Source organism: Archocentrus centrarchus, unplaced genomic scaffold, assembly GCF_007364275.1.
Source record: "Archocentrus centrarchus isolate MPI-CPG fArcCen1 unplaced genomic scaffold, fArcCen1 scaffold_33_ctg1, whole genome shotgun sequence".
Lineage (NCBI taxonomy): Eukaryota > Metazoa > Chordata > Actinopteri > Cichliformes > Cichlidae > Archocentrus > Archocentrus centrarchus.
In genome coordinates, this window is record NW_022060261.1 from 2,019,071 (window position 1) to 2,039,694 (window position 20,624).

The window sequence follows — 20,624 nt, forward strand, 5'->3', positions numbered from 1 at the left end:
AAGAGTTCAGGAACAGCAGCTGATTTAATTTGGGTATGCTTTTTCAGGCGTTTTTGGTGATTTTGGAGCCGCCAGTTAAGGGGTTAAGGACATTAATTTGTGTTTTAAATTTCTTGACGAGTTTGAGACCAAAATACAAAAGTTAACTTAAACTGAGACAGCTGACTCTGACCTAAAAAAAAATACAAACACTTGCAGTGAAGAAGCAGCTCACACTCGCTCGCTCGCTCACTCACTCACACACACACACACACACACACACTCGTTCGCTCACTCACTCACACACACACACACACACACTCATTCGCTCACTCACTCACACACACACACACACACACACACACTCGCTCACTCACAGACAGAAGCTCAAATGAGCTTTTTACTTAATCTGACATTTAACTCTGGGTGCATTAAATCAGGTTCACTTTTGGTGGATTTACTTAGTAAATTAGTGGTATATGAAAATTGTAAGATCATTTTCTCAGGATGACAAACAAAATAAAAGATTTATAACTAAAAGCATTAAATAAATATATCCTTAGAATATTTATGGGCATTTTGATGTCCTGTCTTAGTTTGTGAAAATTTAATTATTGACCCACAGACCTGCAGTTCATGGTATTTTGTTTAATTGACAGGGAAAAATTGGAACTTTCCTCACTGGACTTTTTCCACAGGTACCTGAGATCATACCTGAGACATTATGCGCCTTTCACAGGAAACTAACCAGGATGACGGCCATTCGTGAACAGCTGTGTCTAAAGAGGTGCAGGAATGCATCTCCAGGGACGAGTGCTGAATACTGTGGTTTGAACATCCATGGCTTTGGTGAATATGAGCAGGCTATGCTGTATATTGGTGTACATGTTGATGCTTTCTGCAAAGTTCCCCTGTTTGCGTAGCTCATTACCAAAGGCAATGTAGTGGTAGATGTTTGATGAGGGTGATTCTCTCCTTCTGAGTTTCTCCCTGGCTGTGTGCAGGTCTGCTTTCAGTCTACTTTTCAAGTCTTCAATAGAGTCTGTTGCATTGAAGCTTGTGAGTAGCCACATACCCCAGAACTCATTCAGAGCAAACAAATATGAAGCTTCTGGCTTCTCGTTGCTTCTTTTGTACACATCATCTAATATGTGCAGATAATCACTGAAGAGCTCTTCCTTCTTCTTCATTTCTGGGATATGAGACTTCAAGTAGCTTGATAGTTCACCTTCCACTAAGCTGTCTCTGACCTCTTTAGCTTTGTTTATTTCCTGCTGTGATGTTTCAGTCAAAAGACCCTCAAGTATTGAAGACATATCTGCAGGTCCTTTTTTATTGTGGCTTCTCTGATACGACCTTAGCTGCAGATCAAAGAGATGTTTACTTGATAAGAGCAATAATTGGAGCAGCTCTGACAGATGAATCAAACACACAATGAGCTGAGCAGATCCTGGAGATCCTTGTTTTGCCTGCGCCTCCACACGAGCATTCTTGGGCATGAAGGTCTGCACAACAAACAAACCTCCAGCTCTCTTCACGTCATCAGAAACCTTCAGGTCAGTTCCACGGCCTGCGAGGTTTGTTGCTTTGATGACTTCTCCTGCTTTGAGCTCCTTGGAAACAATCAGACTGTTGTCCATGTTGTTGCTTCTATAAAGACTTTTGTTCTTGACTCTGTCTCCAAGATGATGATGGATCATCTTTGCTCGTTTGATGGTCTCACAGATAACGAGCACAGCTCTTGGGTTCCTGTATGATGTAGGCCTGGTTTCGGACCACCGTTGAATAAAGAAAGACACAGGATCCCGTAGTTGATCTTTTAACCTGCAGGGAGAGTCTCAGTCAGCTCACACTCGTGTGTGTGTCTGAAAGAGAGTCTGACTTCCTTCTTCCTGCCGGCTCTTTTATTTTAGCATCACGTGGGTGTGTGGGGGTGTGTGTATATGTGTGTGTGTGACGTCAGGAAACAGGCGTTACCTGCTTTCCTCACCTGGAGGGTCCGGGTGTATATGAGTATGTTTTGTGCTTACAATCTGATGGTCATGTGCATGTTTATGATGAACACATTGTGATACATAGAAAAACAGTTAAATGTTTATCTATTCTAACATGTAGTTGTAGATGGGAATCTTCTTCCCACTGCCTTAAAGAACTCAGCCAGCTGCTTCACAGTAACACTTTTAGTCATTTCAGTTCAGAGGCCCTGGTTCTCTCTCAGGTCTTTGACTGATCCTGTTGTCAGTATACCTGTGTCCTCTGCTATCTGACAAATGATGAACTCATCACCATCTTTGACCTTCATGTTTTCAAGCACTTGATACAAACATGTTTTTGGTCCCACAGTTGCAGCTGTGCCTGTTTTCTTGTACTGATTAACAGTGGCCCATATACATGCCAAGAGTGGATTGAGATGCTGCAAAGCAGGCATGTTACTGCTTAAATAGACTGTATGATGACCTTTGTCTAGCATCAGGGAGTCCACTTGACACACTAGGTCCTCTGTCCTAATATGTCTAATCTCTGAAAGTGTTGCTGGAGCCAGTCACCAGCAAACCCTTCTGTGGTGCCGTAAACAACTCGACACTTGTAGCACTTTTTGAAATCTTCATCTGCTTTGTTGCAGTTGTGGTCTGCACGGATCTTCAACTCTTTATAAAACTTTTGCCATTCTTCAAAATCTCTCTTTGCAAGAACTGGTGAGCTCGACATGATGTCGACTTTTTCCCCTCTCAGAGCCCTGAAAGCTGCAAACATGGCCACGATGCAGGACTTCCCCTCTCCAGTCCTGACCTGAAGTAACCGCCCTGTTTCTGAAAGAGCCACAAGACTCCAGCTCACCATCTGTGTCAGCCGTGGCCCAAATGGCTTCTTATTGTTTTCAGTTTGAGTTTTTTCCACTGCCAAACAGAGTTTCTTTAGGATGGTTTTCAGTTCACTGTTTTCATCAACCTGGTTCAGCTGTTCTTGCTGGATTTCATGAATTATTTCCTCCAAGGTCTTCTCTCTGTCACTGGCTCTGTCACATATAAGAGTGCTCTTATATGTGTATCTAGCGCTAACCAGCTGAACCAGGTTGATGAAAAGCTTTTAGCTGATGTCAGAGATACTGTAACATCAGTTCAGGAAGGACGTGATATTCCCAATGACGGCTCAAAGAACAGTCAACTGTAAAACATCCTCATAAAACAACACACACACACACACACAATGGAAAATGGAAAAACACTTCTGGAACTGATCGAAGACAACACACACACACACACAAACACATATATACATATATATATATAACATACATACACACACACACACACACACATGTACATGTATATATAACACACACACACACACACCCATGCCTGCCCCAGGCTCACTCTGTCCCGGCTAAGGGTCTCCACAGCATCCCCTGGAGCTCCTCCAGGAGAGAGGGACAGGCTCCACACACACCTGCCCGGGCCCTGGAGCACTCTAGCCCGGCTAAGGGTCTCCACAGCATCCCCTGGAGCTGCTCCAGGGGAGAGGGACAGCCTCCACACACACCTGCCCGGCCCAGGAGCACTCTGCCCCGGCTAAGGGTCTCCACAGCATCCCCTGGAGCTGCTCCAGGGGAGAGGGACAGCCTCCACACACACCTGCCCGGCCCAGGAGCACTCTGCCCCGGCTACAGTCTCCACAGCATCCCCTGGGGAGAGGGAGAAGCTCCACACACTGCTGCCCGGGCCCGGGAGCGCTCTGCCCCGGCTACAGTCTCCACAGCATCCCCCGGAGCTCCTCCGGGAGAGAGGGAGAGCCTCCAAACACTCCTGCCCGCCCCAGGCTCACTCTGGCCGGGCTACATTCTCCACAGCATCTCCCGGAGCTCCTCCGGGAGAGAGGGAGAGCCTCCACACGCTGCTGCCCGGGCCCAGGAGCGCTCTGCCCCGGCTACAGACCGCACAGCATCCCCTGGCGCTGCTCCGGGAGAGGGTGAGAGCCTCCACACGCTGCCCGGGCCCAGGAGCGCTCTGCCCCGGCTACAGACCGCACAGCATCCCCTGGCGCTGCTCCAGGAGAGAGGGACAGCCTCCAAAAAAAATACATTTTCAGTGTTATTTTTATTCCTTTGTCTCTCTTGATTTTTGGGTTGTCTGGAGCTTTGCTTAGTTCTTTTGTTCCCCTGGGGAGCAAAATATTTTATTTCACCCCATTTCTTTCTTTTCTTTTTGCTTTTTGCACATTCTTAACAGAGTGGTTTGATAAATAGTCCTGAATATCTTGGGAAAATTTGGGGAGGGGATAAACCCTGTTAAATTTCAAGAAAACCATGAGGAGCAGAGTTTTAGTGAAACCTTAAAAAGAAAAGTTAGAGGAAAAAATAAAACAGTCTGTGTGAATATTTTGTGACACAGCTGAATCAAAGCAAAGCAGAGAACTAAAAAACCTATTTATGAAAATGTAGGGTCAAATAAAGTCATCCGATTTACTCTTTTGTGCATTTCTCATTTGTTTATTTGGTAGATTTGTTTAAAGCTGAGATTATAAGAGAAAAGCAGAGAACATTTGAATTTTGAATGTCTGAACAATTTGATATTAAATCAACCATTAAAGGAAGAATCCAAAAAGCTACAAATATAAAAATCAGTACGCCCTTTAGATAAATAAGGTCAGTTGTTGAGACAAAACAGAGTTTATGTCTCAAAGGAGGGATATAGACTAGGAGAAGAGGAACGATTTACCTAATAAAGATTTCTCAGTTTGATTGTAACAGGAGCCTGAACAACATCACCGGGGCCGCAGGAGACTGGATCAGCTACCAATAAAGAAACTGGTGCAGGTGGAGGTGTTCAAGATCATACCAAGCTCTCCTGAACAGACTGACAGCTCTAAAGACTCAGGAAAAAGGCTCCTGGTTCCACACGACCCTCAGTAAGAAGGCCCAACTTCAGACAAAGAGGTGAACTGTAAGTTCCTTGACCCCTGACCTCCGTGTAAAGTCTGAGACCAGGAGGAGGGTCATCAGGAGGAGATCTCCTCGACGTGGGGAGTGGTATGTTAACAGAATAAAACAGTTGTAAAAGTTTTTGCTGCCAACAGGAAACCAAATCAAACATCTAAGAATCTGTATTTATTTCTGAGGTTACTGAGGAAACACAGTGACGTCAGACACTTCTGGAAAACTCCTGATCTCACCGCAGAGCTCCGAGGGATCCTCCAGGAAGAGTGACGCTATTCTGGAGAATTCATTGGACAATAGGTGGTGATTTCATACCTGCTGAACTTTAATCTAGAACCTAACCTGCTTCAGAACAGCTTTGGTTCCCAGTATAACTCACCATGATGAGTTACCCTAAAAAGAAGTGAACCATGTTTGTACTAGAAAAGCCCAAAGTTAACCCCAAAGTTACCTGGATAAACCAAAGTCCTGCTTTGCCCAGAGGTGAAGCTGCTTCCTGGTTGTTGATGTTTGTTTCTAAAGATGTTGTTGATGAGACTTTGTAGAAAGCAGCTGGTCTGAGTGATGTGATCAGAGTGCAGTAGATAATGTCTGACAGCAGTTTGAAGAGGAAATGGATTCTGTTCTGTTCTTCACTCATCACCTACCTGACAGCTGACACCTCACACCTGTTTCTACCTGCAGGTCCAACAGGAGGAACCACAGAGGATGGAGGGAAGGAGGAAGATAGAAGGATGAAGGACAGGTCAATTAGACCTGTAATTGGTTTGTGTGTTTTTGGTGTCTTTGTTGGTGTTGTTTGTTTTTTGATCCACAGAAGACACAAAGAACAGAGTCAGGATTCAAACCAGCCTCCTGCTGAACAGCAGCAGGTTCAAATGCTGCAGCTGAATCACGAGTCTCCTGCTCCTCTTCCAAGTGATCTGAGCACAGACAGAAAATAACACTGGTGAACATCCAGCAGATGGCTGCTGCATGTTCTTCTGCAATCATTTTCCTCACAAAACATTAAACAACACCAGAATTCATAAAGAAAGGAGGATGAAATCGCTGGCATGTTGGACACAAGTCAGGTCTCCTGAAGATCTCAAAAGGAGTCCCCCAAAGCTACGTTTTAGGCCCTAGTTATATTCCGTTCTGATTGTAATATTGGAAAGAGGATGCACATGACGCAGTACTTTACTCACTTGGCTCTACTTTAAGTCAGACTGTTGAGCTGCTTCAAACTGCCTCTCAGTGACTGCAGGGAGCATTGTGTGTTAACTGAGTTTAAAGCTGGTTCTAAGAAAACATAATTCATATTATTGTCCAGAAATTACTCCTTGATTCCAGATAATGCTGGTATCCATGCATCTCCATACAAGTACTTGAATATGATATGACTTTCCTTTAGAGTTCATATTGAGCACTTAGTGAAAAGTTTGAAGAGTAGACGGGCTCGTCTGAATTTAGCTACGACACTTGTACAAACTGTCATTAAATGTCCTGGATTACAGCGATATTTTACATGCACTTTGTTATCTAGACTGTGAGTCACAGTTCTTTACGTTTCATATTAATTCATTTTCCATTACTCACCTCTGTGCACTTTATAATGTTGCTTCTTGGCCTTCACTGACCCTAAGCAGATAACAGCACTGATACATTTTTATGTACTAAGCTGTGCTGCAGCTCTTATCTGTGTAAATGCTGAACACCTTCAAACAGCTGCCATGACTTTGCCTTCGTCTTCATGGTTTTTCTTGAGGGTACCAAAGATTCTGAACTTGTTCATAACCGCACATTAATACACAACGCTTCGGTCTCTGTGGGAGAGTTAGAGCTCTGACCGAGGCTTCTGTAACTGAAGAATGCAACTGATATTCATAAGATGGACTTCGTATTTGGTACTGTGTTACTTTGTTCCTGTTAATGTGTATCCATGTTATTTTTGCTTCTGTTCATTTTGTAATTTCATAATGGTGCATTATGGTGCTTACTTACTGGATCTCCCCTGGAAAAACAGATTTTAATCTGAAGGGGTTTCCTGTTTAAATAAATACTAAATAATTCAATAAAAATGAGTAATGTATTTCTGTTACCACCAGCAGGACCACATGATGTCCAGCAGAGTCTGGACTGGAACTGAGAAACCACAGACAGGTCTGCGTTCTCTTCAGTGACCAGCAGGGGGAGACTCGAGGCTGCTAAAGGATTTCTGGCTCTGTGAGAAGCAGCTCCTTTGCTCTGTGACCTCATAGATTCCCTGTGACATCATTAAAAATTAAACTGCCCCCACAAAGCTCACAGCCTCTTCCTGTCTCAGTAACATGTGGAGGGAAATTAGTTGAAGTCAGTCTAATGTAAATGTTGGATTTACAGCGGCTCACAGTCAGTTTCATCAGGAGGCTGAACGTCTGTTGGGTCAAACTATAACAGTTTTCATTGTGCGCTCTGTAATCCAAAGACTTTCTTCTCTGAGACTCACAAACTTCTGTATTCTTAGGATGACTCTAATTTATAAGATGGACTTGACTTTAAATGTAGTCACCAGGAATCCTGAGGTCACAGAGCGAAGGAGCCTCTTAAACTACGTTTGCAAACATAAGTCTCCCCCTGCTGCCCACTGGAGAGAATGCAGCTGTAATCCCTCACTTTCTGGACCTGAACTTGAAGTCTGTGCTTTATACAGTCTGTGGCATGAAATCACCAGTGACAAGTTTCCTCAGTCAGGAAACCAAAGTACTGTGAGAGTCCACATTTCCACACAGTAAAATCTGCTCTGGGGTAGATGCTGACCTGAGATCACGGTTCTCTATCCACACAAACAGGATGAGAACTGAACAGGTTGGTGTGGACAGTGCTGTTTGATCCATCCATCTCTGCAGCTCTGCCATGATTCATGCTGTAGAACAACACAATTCAGGGTTTGTAACAAACTCTGAAAGATCCAAGTCCTCTTCAAGAGGTCCCCAAAGTCCTTCTAGAAGCAAGTCTGACCTCTCACCAGCCATCTTTATGATGCCTCTGTTATGTGAGGCTCCTGTTTAAGTAAACAGGGAATGAGCCTTAACCTTAATTACATGTACACTGGTCAGAAGCAGTTTATTCCCTGCAGCTTATACTGCTACAGTCTCATTATCAGTTTAACCCCAGAGCAGCTCCAGCTTGGTGCTACATCACAGACTCACTTCTCCTGCTACATCATTCTCACCTCCTTCCATACACTCATATTATTAATGTCATCATTCCTGCGGTGAGGAAATGCTCTGAGCATTATTTTTATATGAGGGACATCCAGATTTGAATCAGTTGGTAATCAGCATCAGGTCTCACAGTGTGACCTCAAGCTTCTGTCCACCAGAGGGCGCTTTAACATAAACAGATGTGGCTCTGACACGTTTGCTCAGGTTTCTTAGGAAAGATCAGTTCATCAGTTTTTGGGCTCATTGTGTATTGATCACAGGAGCAGAACATGATCGTCCTCTGAAATCATGCTGTGGTTAACCTAAAGCTTTGTGACCATCATTGTGATTGGCTCACAGGTTTCTCCTCAGTGCTGTAAAAGTGTCTCAGTGAGATGCTGCTGGTTGATGTGGGTTCCTGAATTTAAACCTCCTTAGCAGTAAAAATGCACTTAAAGCCTTAAAAACTATCCAGACTCAAACAGTCAGACAGGAGCGTTTTCATGCAGGTGCAGCTGCATGCACCACACTACAAGCACATAGCTGCTGCTGTAATCTTACACCCACAGTCAGGTTAGGTTTTCAGTGATGACAGCAGCAAACCTCAGGTTCATGCTGCACATACAAGTTTCCCCTTGTATCTGCTCACACTGTGAGCTTCTTGCTCCTTCAGCACGTCTTTGTGCTGTCAGAAGAAAACACACTGATGGCGACACGCTGACCACACAGAGATTTAATCAGCTGGATGATGTCACAGAAGAAACAGCAGAAAAACAGATTTTACCACAATGAAATCCACATTTTATTCTGAATGAAGGGAGCTTTTAAGGTGAAGGAAGTTTGTAACAGAATCATAAAGAAACTGTTTGCTGCAGAGAGTCAGACAGTTTTAGATTAAACACCTGCAGCTTCACGTTCACTGACAGGAAACAGGAAGCGTGGCAGCTACAGAGGTGTTAGCCACAGGCAGAAAGTCCCACTGCTACCTGTCACCTACAAACACAGAGCGACTGCAGCATCAGCATTTACAGCCGGGGCTGTGCTGGTTCTGTGCCACAGAGAAAAAGGTTCTGTGGTAGTTTGTGTTCAGGTTCCTGTCCGGTTCCTGCAGCCTCGCCCTCCCTGGACGCTCCGTCACATTATGTGCCGTCATCTGAACAAGCTAGGCATAATTATGGAGGTTTTGATTGCAAACTCTGAATGAGCAGAGGCATATTTTATACTAAAAGAGAAGATTTTAATTCAGTATAAATTACTGTAGATGCTTATTACAAGTTCTGTAATTAGAAGTACAACAATCTGCTTCAGTTTCTACCTGATTCATCAGTAAGAGCCACATTCAGCATTTACACTGGTGTGAATGAGAGAATGAGATAACCTCCGTCTGACTGATGGAGCAGGAACTTCATGTCAGTTGTGAGCAAATCTCTGCTCAGCCTGGATGGGTGGAGCTGCTGCTGCCGTGGAGATGGTCATATTATTTCCTGTATGATGAGGTAATCACACATTTTTTTTTTTTAAATGGAGGCAAAATGAAAGAAGCATGATAAATAATGGAGGAACGTCAGAGTGTTACCTGTGGTTCTGTGCCAGTACAAAGATATCATGAGGAGAGTGCAGATGAAGTACAGACAAAACCCCACCACGTGGAAGAACTGTATGTGCACAGCCTGGAGGATGGAGGGGTCAAGGGGTGGAGCTGAGGAAGTGGGCGGAGTTTGAGACTTGCTGAGCGTGGTTGTGGTTGTAGGCATACCTGCAGAGAGAATCCCACCTGCTCAGGTGAATATGTTGATGGGGAAAAAACGGTGAAATTAAAATGAAGCTCCTCACCTGTGACAGTGATCCAGCTGGATGGAGACTCTCCATGACCGCTGATGTCACACTTGTAGAGGCCTTCATCAGACCTGGAAACATGCTGGATGGTCATGTGACCTGTAGGCTGCTTCCTGATGAGGGAGCCATCTTTATAGAAAGCAGCTGGGAGGTTGGAGGGAGTGGTCTTTGTTTGACAGAGCAGAGTGACGTCATCTCCCTCCATCACAGGGAGGACAGGACTCTGCAGGATCACTGATCCACCTCAACACAGAGACAAACTACAGCATTTCATCCATTTACACACAGCTTCATCAACACTAACTCCACACACTCAGCTTACCAGAGACTGTGAGCTTAACCATGTTACTGATGGCACCCTCTCTGGACTCACACCAGTAAACTCCACTGTCCCATGTGGTGCTGTAGCTGATGTTACAGGAAGAATTAGCTGATATTCCCCACCCATCTCCACACTGAGTCCTCTGTTTTTTGCTTGTGTTTCTCCTCACAGTCCATCCAGCAGAGCTGTCGTCCTCCTCACAGCTCAGAGTCACTAAACCTCCTTTAAAGAACTGAGAGCTGCTGGGACTCACAGTCAGACGAGCTGTGAGAAGAATGTTTTTATTTTATTTTTTTAATTTTGTGGATTTAAAGAAAATAAGAATATATAACACTAGACTCACTTTTAAGGGCCGTGTAGAAAAAACTATCAAAAACTATGAAGAAAATAAAGCTTTCACCTCCTGACAGCTGGTTATAATAATGGGGGTTGGGTACAAAAATGCCTTTAATTCATAAACAGATAAACTAAGTCTGCACTTTATATGGCATCTCGATCTTACCAACAGATCCTTTACGTTCTGTCAGCTGGGATGTCTATGAATCAGAATGATTGCGATATGGGGAATTTGCAGGCCAAGCCAACACCTCAAACTCTTTTTATGCTCCTCAAACCATTTCTTAACCATTTTTGCTTAATGGGATGGAGCATTATCCTGCTGAAAGAGGCCACAGCCATCAGGGAAGACCATTTCCATTAAAGGGCACCCTGTCTGGTCTGCAGCTGTGCAGCCCCATATGCACCAAACTGCAATGCACTGTGTATTTAGACACCTTTCTATGGAAGCTTGTTTCCGCCACAAAAAAAAAAAAAAAAAGAAAAAAAATCGCTATCCATAACTCGAAATTTTGATTTACATATCTCAATGTTTTGCATTAATAACTTGAAATTTCAACTTAGCGCTGTAAATCAGGAAGCTCTGTGATCTGCACATCATTTCCTTGTTAACCAGAAGCAGGAAGCTGAAGGCATCAGCTGTCCAACAGACTAACATGAACATATGGATTCCTTACCATTTTTGTAACTGATTTTTGCTAGAAGACATTTTGACCATTGACTATCAAAAACATGCTGACAATTTGTTTGCATTGGCTAGAAACTGCTAGCTCACTGATCCTGTTGCTACCCCATTTTGAGTGCGCATGTGCTGGTGGCATCTGCTTCCGGGTAACAAAGAAATGACCTCTTTCTCAGAGCTTCCTGATTGGTAGCGCTAAGCTGAAATTTAGAGTTATTAACACGAATATTTGAGATCCGTAGCTCAAAATTTTGAGTAAGTAACTTTAAATTTTGAGAAAACAACTCGAAATTTTGAGAAAGTAACTCAAAATTTCCAGGAAGTAAGTCGAAATTTTGAGAAAACTCGAAATTTCGAGAAAGTAACTCGAAATTTTGAGAAAACAATTTGAAATTTCGAGAAAGTAACTCGAAATTTCGAGAAAGTAACTAAAAATTTTAAGTTATTTTCTCAAAATTTTGAGTTACAGCTGGCGATTTTTTTTTTTATTTTATTTTTTAGTGGCGGAAACAAGCTTCTATACCTTTCTATCAGAACCTGCATTAACCTTTGTTGGACTGGACCGGTTCACCACCGTTCCTTCCTTGGACCATGTTTGAGAGATCTGACCACTGCACACCGGGAACACCCCACAAGAGCATCAGTTTGGGAGATGCTATCACCCACACAATTTGGTCCATGCCAAAGTCACTCAAATGTTTACGCTTGCCCATTTTTCCTGCTTCTAACACAACACATCATTTGTTCCCTAATATATCACACCAACTAACAGGTGCCACAATGAAGAGATAATTAGTGTTATTCACTTCACCAGTGAGTGGTCATAATGTCATATTAAAATCAGTCTACAGTGAAGCATGAAGCAGAACCAGAGCATCAGTGAGGTGTCGCTCATTCAGAAGGTTACTGACCTTGGTTTGTTGTGCAGCTCAGCAGTGAGATCAGAACTAAAGAGAAATGACACTCAGGTTGGTTCAAAGTTTGAGTTTAACAGGACAGCAGAGAAAACGACTCGAGTGTGAGGAAAACAGACGTCACAGGTTTGGTTGAGTTATGATAATGAGCGGCGGAAAGAGGAAATGGTTTTGTCTTTTGTGTCCTGCACAGGCGCATGTCTGTGGGTGTCAGGGCCTGAACATGATCGCAGGGTTTCTGTGTTATGCTGCTTTCTGCTTCTACTCCACTGCACAGCAGCGTATAAGCCATTAATCTAATCTCCAACTGCAAATGATGCACACATTAATGAATGAACAATTAGGCGAGGTGCTGATTCTAAATGCGTTATTAGCTACTTATTAAAACAGTCATTCAGCACAAAGTCCTGCTTAAACTGCTATAAGAGGGCTGCAGATTAAACTATAAATGAGCGTTTTCTGCAGCACATGCTGTCAGTTTATAATCAAATATTTGATTTCCTGTGAACAGTTCTCCTTCCTTGTCGCCACATCTGTCCCCTGCATCCAAAAAACCCTATAACCCCCCCCCCCCCCCCCCCCCCCCCCCGCATTCCACAACAAGCTGGACGTTTGTGTTGCAGAAAGACCCGATGGATGATCTTTTAGACCAATAATCAGCGTACTCACAGAGAAGGCACAGCAGAGATGTTTCCTTCATCCTACCTCTGGAGGATATCAGACCAGCACTTTGACCAGTTCACAGTTACATCAGCTCAAACTCTCCTCCTCTTCCTCTGTGACAGGATGCCACTGTTGTGGTTTTCATCGAAGGGTTCGTCTTGTTTTTTTTCTCTTGTGGCTGTAACAAAGCAGGAAATGAAGTTTTGCAATGTTAAATCTGATAAACAACTATAAAGATGGACGGAAACACAATCAGCTGACCTAAAGGAGATCCTCTCGACCTGCGCGGTGCCTTCACTGTCTTTAAATCAGAGAGAATCTCAGCATTCAAAATGAACTAAAAGGTTTGATAATTATCTTAAACACTGCTCGTGTTGATCATGTTTAATAGAAACATGTCTTCTTACTGTAAATGACTGCTGTTCGGCTGACAGGAAGTGAAACGCAGGTAGTGTGCATGAGTTGCAGCCTCTCAGTCTAACCACTGGCTTGTGGTCAGACAGTGAATAAACTCTCTGAAAACAGTCAGAGGGTGGAAGACGAGGTTGGTGGTCAAATGATTTAAGGACACCTTTGTTGGTGCTTTGGAGGCGGTAGCTGTTATTTTCCTGCGTGGACAGAAATGTTTTTACTGAAAAGCAAAGATGACCTTTAAGAAATGTTAAACCACGCCTAAAGCAGCCAGAGTTAAAGCACTGCTGCCACGGTCCTGAGTCTTTGAGTTTATTCTCCATCCTTATTTTATAGTTTTTCTTATGCAACTCTGAGATTTTTAGAAATGTCCAAAATACGATGACGATATTGAAAGTTCGATCCAGTCGAAGAGTTAAAAGCTTGATGAATATGGTGCTGCTGCTGGATTAAAACTCCTTATGTGCACATTGAAGCTCCACTGTGAGGCTGTGAGGCTGTAAAAATTGTTGCTCTCAGCCTACTGATCCTGTTTGGAGGTTAGCTTTTTATTTCATTATACTGAATATGAGTAAAAAGTCATGTGGAGACCCAAACCGTGACGTTCTGTGGTTTCTGAGAGTGTCGCTCAGCAGGAAGCTGGTGGATCTTTCTAACCTGTGGTTTTGATACAGCAGCATGTGCTGGAGCAGCTGATGTGCTTTCTCTGGCTGTGCTCTTTAATCAGCCTGCTGAGGAGGCTTTCTGGTTGTTGTGTGATAGTTTCTGTTGTGTGGTTGTTAAATCTAAAATCCTTTTATCACAGCACCACAACACTCACATTGCATCACATCCTGCCGATCTGTGTTTACCTCCTAACCGCCGGTCCTTTAATGTGACAGCAGATTTTTTTATCTGCACATTTTTTTCATATCATTTAATTGGCTCACATTAGATTCCTGTGTTTTATTACCTTAAAGACTGTGAAGATACCAGAGACACTTTCCTCCTCCCACGCTGCTTTTTCCACCTGTCTCAGTGTGATCTGTAAGTGGGCGCTGCGAGCTTCGTGCAGGCTGATATTGTGTTGGAGTGCGATGATGTCGCTCTGGCCTGTGACTGCAGGAACTCTGGTTACATAACTTTAGAAAGAGTTAGGACTCATTTCTGCACCTCAGGCGTCGATCGGCACATGCAGACCCTTCTGAAGTCCCCACCTGACCTGTGTGTACTTACTGGAAATGCAACTGCACACTGTAACACAACCCACACATACGCACACCACACGCAGCACCCACTGTACCGCCGAGATATCATGAAGCTTAAACTGTTACAGACTTCATCCATGTCCTTCTCACTGGTTCATTCAGAGTTTCATGAGCTCACAATCAAACGTCTCACTGTGGAACGATTTATTAGAAAAAGTTACAATAAATTAAAAAAAATAAATAAATAAAAATTTTAATGAGAGTGTAGTTTCCATAGTGAGTCAGAGTCTCCACAGACAGCCAAACAGCTCACAGCTGGAGATATTAAAACACCCTGATACATTTTCAGATCTGAGCAACAATAAACAGACACAACAGAAACACTAAAGCACACACTGAGATTAAAAAGTAAGCATAAAGATCAGAGTCTGCATGAATCTAAGCTCCTCCTCCTTCATTTAAATGATTCTGATCCAAGAACAAAAGTGAAACCAAAGAAACTGAGGAGGAAAGAAGAGAGGAAATGATGCTATGATATCAAAGTGGACACACTAATGTGAGGTGTAACTTCACTCACTGGCTTAACTAAAAGTGGACTAAACATACCCCCCCACACACACATACCAGACAGAGACACAAAAATCCAACCCAGGATGTAGCAGCCATCAGCAGCTGACCCTGTGGGTCACTCAGTCGTGGATTGGAGGTTTTTACCTGCTGTTCAGTACGAAGCTGCTCGTTTTTCCAGCTTCCGTCTTTGTTTGTATTCTATTAAAATCACAAAACTAACAACAACAATGAGCACCACAAAAACTTGCAGGCAAACAAAAACATCCTCCTTCCCTCCATCCTCCTTCCCTCCATCCTTCTTCCCTCCATCCTCTGTGGTTCCTCCTGATGGACCTGCAGGTAGAAACAGGTGTGAGGTGTCAGCTGTCAGGTAGGTGATGAGTGAAGAACAGAACAGAATCCATTTCCTCTTCAAACTGCTGTCAGACATTATCTACTGCACTCTGATCACATCACTCAGACCAGCTGCTTTCTACAAAGTCTCATCAACAACATCTTTAGAAACAAACATCAACAACCAGGAAGCAGCTTCACCTCTGATCACAGACACACTGAACTCTGCTCACTCACCTGGAGGAGGAGCAACAACTCTCAGGGTGATGATGCTGATGGGGGCAGTCTTCAGGTTAGCTCTCTTCCTGCGGTTCGTTCCTCTCTGGATGAGGCGACACTCGTATGTTCCCTCATCATTAATCGTCACGTTCTTCAGGATCAGAGACACGTCTCCATCCTTCATCCGTCTGTCCTGCAGATCCACGCGGTTCTTAAAGGATGGATGCTGGTTATCTGGAACAAACTGTCCATCTCTGTAAACAAGGAGATATTCTGGCTCCAGGTCAGCTCTGCTCCACTCTACACCTGTGATGGTGTTGTTGTTTGGAGCTCGACACGTCAGAGTGACGTTCTGTCCACACTCAGCTGTGATGTTCTTCTGCTCTGAAAGAGGAAACCACACACAGCAGAGAGGTTACAGTAACTGCAGCAGACAGAGGCCACTGAGCTCTGCTAAACCTGAGAGGTGTACCAGGAAGTGAGCTCTGTGGGTCAATATATATCCAGCAACAAAGCAAAGCAACAAAGTTGGTGACAACACAAAGAAGTGTTTACTGTGTCACACAGTATGGTTTTAATGAAACAGTGATGGCTGTGTGAGAGCTGGCTGAGAGCTGACAGCTGCTTCAATGTCCACAGAAACTGCCTCTGCTGTTACATTAAGAGCTAATTTTAATGTTTGTAAAGGTGTAAAGAGCTATGTGCATGACACTGTTTATATGAGGAAATGAATAATAAAATCAGAGCAGCAGCTTTAACTCTGTAACTGTGAGGAGGCAGGGCACAGATCACTCTAACACATATTTACATCATGAAGTTTGATCTCACCTGCAGAGACGAGCAGGAGGCAGACAGGAAGCAAAGTCCAGCAGAGAGACGCAGACGTTACAGCAGACATTTCTGCTTCATGTGAAAGGATGGTGTTCCTATCAGAGAACACCTGAGAACCTGACCGCACTGCAAGCTATTAAATGAAGCTGAAAGTGAGTGCTTGAGTATGTGTGAGTGTGGGTGTGTCCAGCAGTGACAGTTTCCTGGAACAGGTGGAGTCAGAGTGAGAAGAGTTTGAGGCCTGAACTCAGCACATGTTCCTCATGCTCACAAAGTCAGAGGTTAACCTTTACAGACACTGAGCAGGTCATTTCATTCATGTTATTTGGACTGTTATTAATCACAGAATCCATTCTTATTAACATACAGTGTTTCTTTCACCACCATCCAGGCCTGGTTTTGCCTGAAGGCCTGAATACCAACAGCACTCAGTCCTGTTCCTCAGGTTTTTGCATTCTCTGAATCGCTGAGTGACACGTGAACATGATCAAATACACAAAAGTGGAACCGATCGGCTCGTCTGACGGCAGTCCCGGGAGTCCCTGCGGCTGTCATTGGAACATGTGGCCGCAGGTCTTTTTCTAGTTTCTCTTTCTTTTTACTCAGTGTGTAAACTCCGGCATTACTACGACACACACACGAATGTGAAAAATAGCACGGATAATAATGAAAGGACAAACACTGACAGCAAGATCTACAGAGCTCATCTTGGAAGATGTATGTTTGGCACAACTGTGCATTCAGATCATAATTCTGCTTGAAAAACAAAGAGGATGTGGTGCAACTTTTCATTTACAGTTCTGAGAGATACAGCGATGACTGTGAGCTGCAACTAGCAAAAAAAAGAAAAGCAAAAACATTATTTTCAATTATTACATACATTTTGTGATATAGAAGTGGCACTACAGCATGTAAAAATGTAAAGCTGGTGGGCGTGTTCTGTGGTTATATTAATGATGTTCTTTAATTTCTTCTTGATTGTGACACACTTTAAATCAGAGCTTAATAATTAACAATAATAATTCCCGTGGTGTTATTTTCCCGCATTTGTTTGTTCAGTTTTACTCATAAAATCAGTTCCATTTCTTTCAGGTCTAATTTTACAGGCATTCGTTAATTTTAATAAACTGCTGGGTGTGGAGATGATTACCATCAGAGTCTTTAAACATCAGGTTTTTTTAAGCTTCATAATTCAGTAGCTGATAATATAGAAATGATGTTTGTGTCCAGCCCAGTGCAGAAAATGAAGTGAGCTGTTCTTGTACCTGATCGCCCCCCAGTGGTTACAGATGTTACTGTAAGAGGCTGTTCATTAAAGGGAGACCGTATTCAGGCGTCAGTTTGTCACCGAGCCACATGTGAAACACTCCTGTCTGTGTGACCAACCCACCCTAATCAGAATGCAGCCTAAGAGCTGCTGATGTGTTCAGATACATCACTGTTGGCTCGCTGTGCAAAGACACGAGGTCCAGTTGTTTTTGTTACCGCTGTCGGCACTAACCTCATGAGAACTGCAACTGCAGGTGGCAGTTCTCATGAGGCTAGTGACAGAATTCAATTTGGAGCGACACACGAATGCTTTTTAAAAAATATTATATTAAAATACGGGAAATTTAAGGGAAAATTATAATAGGCGGGACAGAGGGTAAAATATGGGAGTTCCCCAGCCAAAAAGGAAGACTTGACAGGTAGGCATATATGAATGAGGGCAACAGCTTCCAAACATGACCTCGGTTAACAATAATAAAGACAGAGAAAGCTGTCAGTGCGTAGTATATGATAATTAAATGCTTTTGGACCGTACCCCACAACTGCATCATGTGACATAAGTGTGTATGTGTGTGTATGTCAAACTGTTGAACAGCTGATTCCATCCGCCTCCTGCTTCCCTGATTGGCAGAACTAACATTGAAATATGACTTAATAGTGTGAACTTTTGCATTATTGAGTTATTAACTGGGCAGCACGGTGGCGTAGTGGTTAGCACTGTTGCCTCACAGATAGAATACCATCTGCAAACGTCACTTTATTCTACCTGAAATTGCAGGGCGAGTTACTACTACCTGCTTCAAGCATTCAGACTATTGTTGACAAGTTGCAAAGGATACATTAGCTGGGTCAGACATATACTGAGTAAAATTCACTGCTAAATCATGAAAATTATCAGACGAGGATATCACCAGAGTTTGTGAGTGTGTCACAGGATTTGATCTCTTTTCTGCATGGCATCCAGCATACTCAAGAGCTCAGTCTTTCAAAACAATGTTCAACTATGTGGAGACAGGCACAGATGAAGGAGCCAGTGAGAGAGACTTTGAGATCTTTGATGGAGTCAGATATGTGGCAGGCTTGTGTCTCAGGAGAGCGCTTAACTTAGTCTCCCTCAGATGTCCTAAGTGACATCAGTGATGGTCAGATTGTCACGGTCCGTTGGACCCTGTGTTTTTGGTTTGGTTTTAATTTGTCTGTTCTGGGGTTTTTCTTTTGTTGTGGGGTTTTGTTTATGGTTGATTTTCTAGTTCCTTGTGTTTCCCAGTGTTCAGTGTCAGGTCTTGCTCTCTGTTCCCTTGAGTCACTTCCTGTTTTATTTTGACAGTCTCGTGTTCCCTGTGCTTTGTGTTTCGTTTTGCTTCCCCTTTGTCATTAGGTTCATTTGTTTCACCTGTTGTTTCCACTCTCCCTGATTTCCTTGTGTGTATTTAAGCCATTCGTTTTTCTCTGTTTGTTGTGTTGTGGTCTTTGTTACCTTCAGTGTTTCCTCTCGCTGTGTGTTTTCTAGTTTGGGTTTTGTTTTTCTACTTTCTCCCAGGCTTCATGTTTTCTTCAAATCCAATGAAAACAGACTTAAAAGGGATACTGGGCACCCCCCCGCCCCTTTCATTTTAGGTTATTGATATTGCTTATTGTTACTGTGTTCATTTATCCTCGCACTGACACATATTATGCTCACTGACAATCTAACTGTAATATTTTAGTATGACATTTTTGAGGGTGTTTTGTCTTATGATGTTGCACAGATCCTTAAGTATTTCATAAAGAAAAAGGCGCGGTTAAACAGTTCAAATACTGTGCGTCTGACGCTTCTGCAAAGCCATGTGAAGTAGATAAACTCTCAGGACAGGCCATACAAAACTGGAGTTTTCTAAGGCTGCTGCCTGTCACCACTGGTGACCAGGTGAAAGATACAGCACATGAAGTTTGGCAGTTGACTCTGCAACTGAAAGACATTGTGGACATGATATGTGCTCAGAAAATCTCTGTGCCTCAAGTGACATATCTTGATGTTCTCATTCAAAAATATCTTGAATCAAGAAAAGCTCTGTTCATAGACATTAATTTGAAACCAAAACATCATTATTTATGTCACTACCCAGCCCTTATTCTGAAATTTGGTCCCTTTATCAGACTGTGGACAATGTGCTCTGAAAACAAGCACAGTTATTTCAAGAGGTGTGCAAGGAATTTCAAAAATCTCTGCGCTACGCTCTCTGAAAGACATCAGATGTTACAGGCTTATCGTTCAGAGGGAGTATTTGGAGGAGCAGTCTTGCAAGTTATTTTACTTCGTAGTATATAGTAACGTCATTCAAGATGCAGTCAGACAATTTGGCTTCACTGAGACAAACACAAATATCACAGTTGACATGCTGTACAAGGGAACATGATATAAGAAAGGACAGTTCCTTGTCACAGGGAACAATGACTCCATGGAATTTGATGAACGAGTGCCTGTAATGCTAATTATAAACTAATGCTCATCGTCCTCAGCATGCTCCTCACTGCTCCAGATTGGGTTGACAGATTTCAGATTCCAAATTTCCTAAAGGCTTGATGGACTGTTTGGAGAGGAGGAAAAGACCAAGCCCATGTGCTTTAATTATGTAACATTCACTCACATTCATACTCCGACAGAACGGTCGGAGAGCAACTTGGGGTTAAGTATCTTGCCCAAGGATACATTGGCATGCAGCCAGCAGTAGCCAGGAATTGAACCACTGACCTTCCGATCAGTAGGTGACCTGCTCTACCTACTGAGCTACAGCCACCCCAAGACAGGACGTGATGCGTTTCCTCTGCCTCGGATAGATGAGTGTTTTGATGCTCTGCATGGCGCTGCATTTTTTTTCTACCATCAATTTGGCCAGTGGTTACCATCAGGTGGCGGTGCATGAAAAAGACCAAGACAGCTTTTACGACCCCTTTTGGGTTGTTTGAGTATACCAGGTTGCTCGTGCAGGCTACGA

At 43.3% G+C, this 20,624-nt stretch overlaps 1 protein-coding gene and 2 long non-coding RNA genes across 4 annotated transcripts in view; 1 reads left to right on the forward strand and 2 right to left on the reverse strand.

Annotated features, from left to right (window-relative positions):
* The window catches only part of LOC115776503 (CD226 antigen-like), a 61,294-nt gene extending 44,847 nt beyond the window's left edge, over positions 1–16,447 (reverse strand). The window contains exons 1-2 of the mRNA XM_030724223.1: positions 16,378–16,447; positions 15,568–15,933 (exon numbers count right to left, since the gene is read on the reverse strand). Of these exons, the coding sequence (XP_030580083.1) occupies positions 15,568–15,933; positions 16,378–16,447 (436 nt within the window). The remainder of the gene's footprint in view (positions 1–15,567; positions 15,934–16,377) is intronic.
* LOC115776513 (uncharacterized) lies at positions 4,094–6,903 on the forward strand. Its single transcript, XR_004019470.1, has 3 exons — positions 4,094–5,005; positions 5,095–5,212; positions 5,597–6,903. It is a non-coding gene; the product is annotated as an uncharacterized LOC115776513 (long non-coding RNA).
* LOC115776512 (uncharacterized) lies at positions 8,825–9,970 on the reverse strand. 2 transcript variants are annotated; one of them, XR_004019469.1, is made up of 4 exons: positions 9,910–9,970; positions 9,653–9,832; positions 9,392–9,560; positions 8,825–9,238 (listed from the first exon to the last, which is right to left on the reverse strand). It is a non-coding gene; the product is annotated as an uncharacterized LOC115776512 (long non-coding RNA). The 2 variants fall into 2 exon arrangements; XR_004019468.1 differs by having other exon boundaries at positions 9,653–9,937.
* Positions 16,448–20,624: the final 4,177 nt, after the last annotated feature.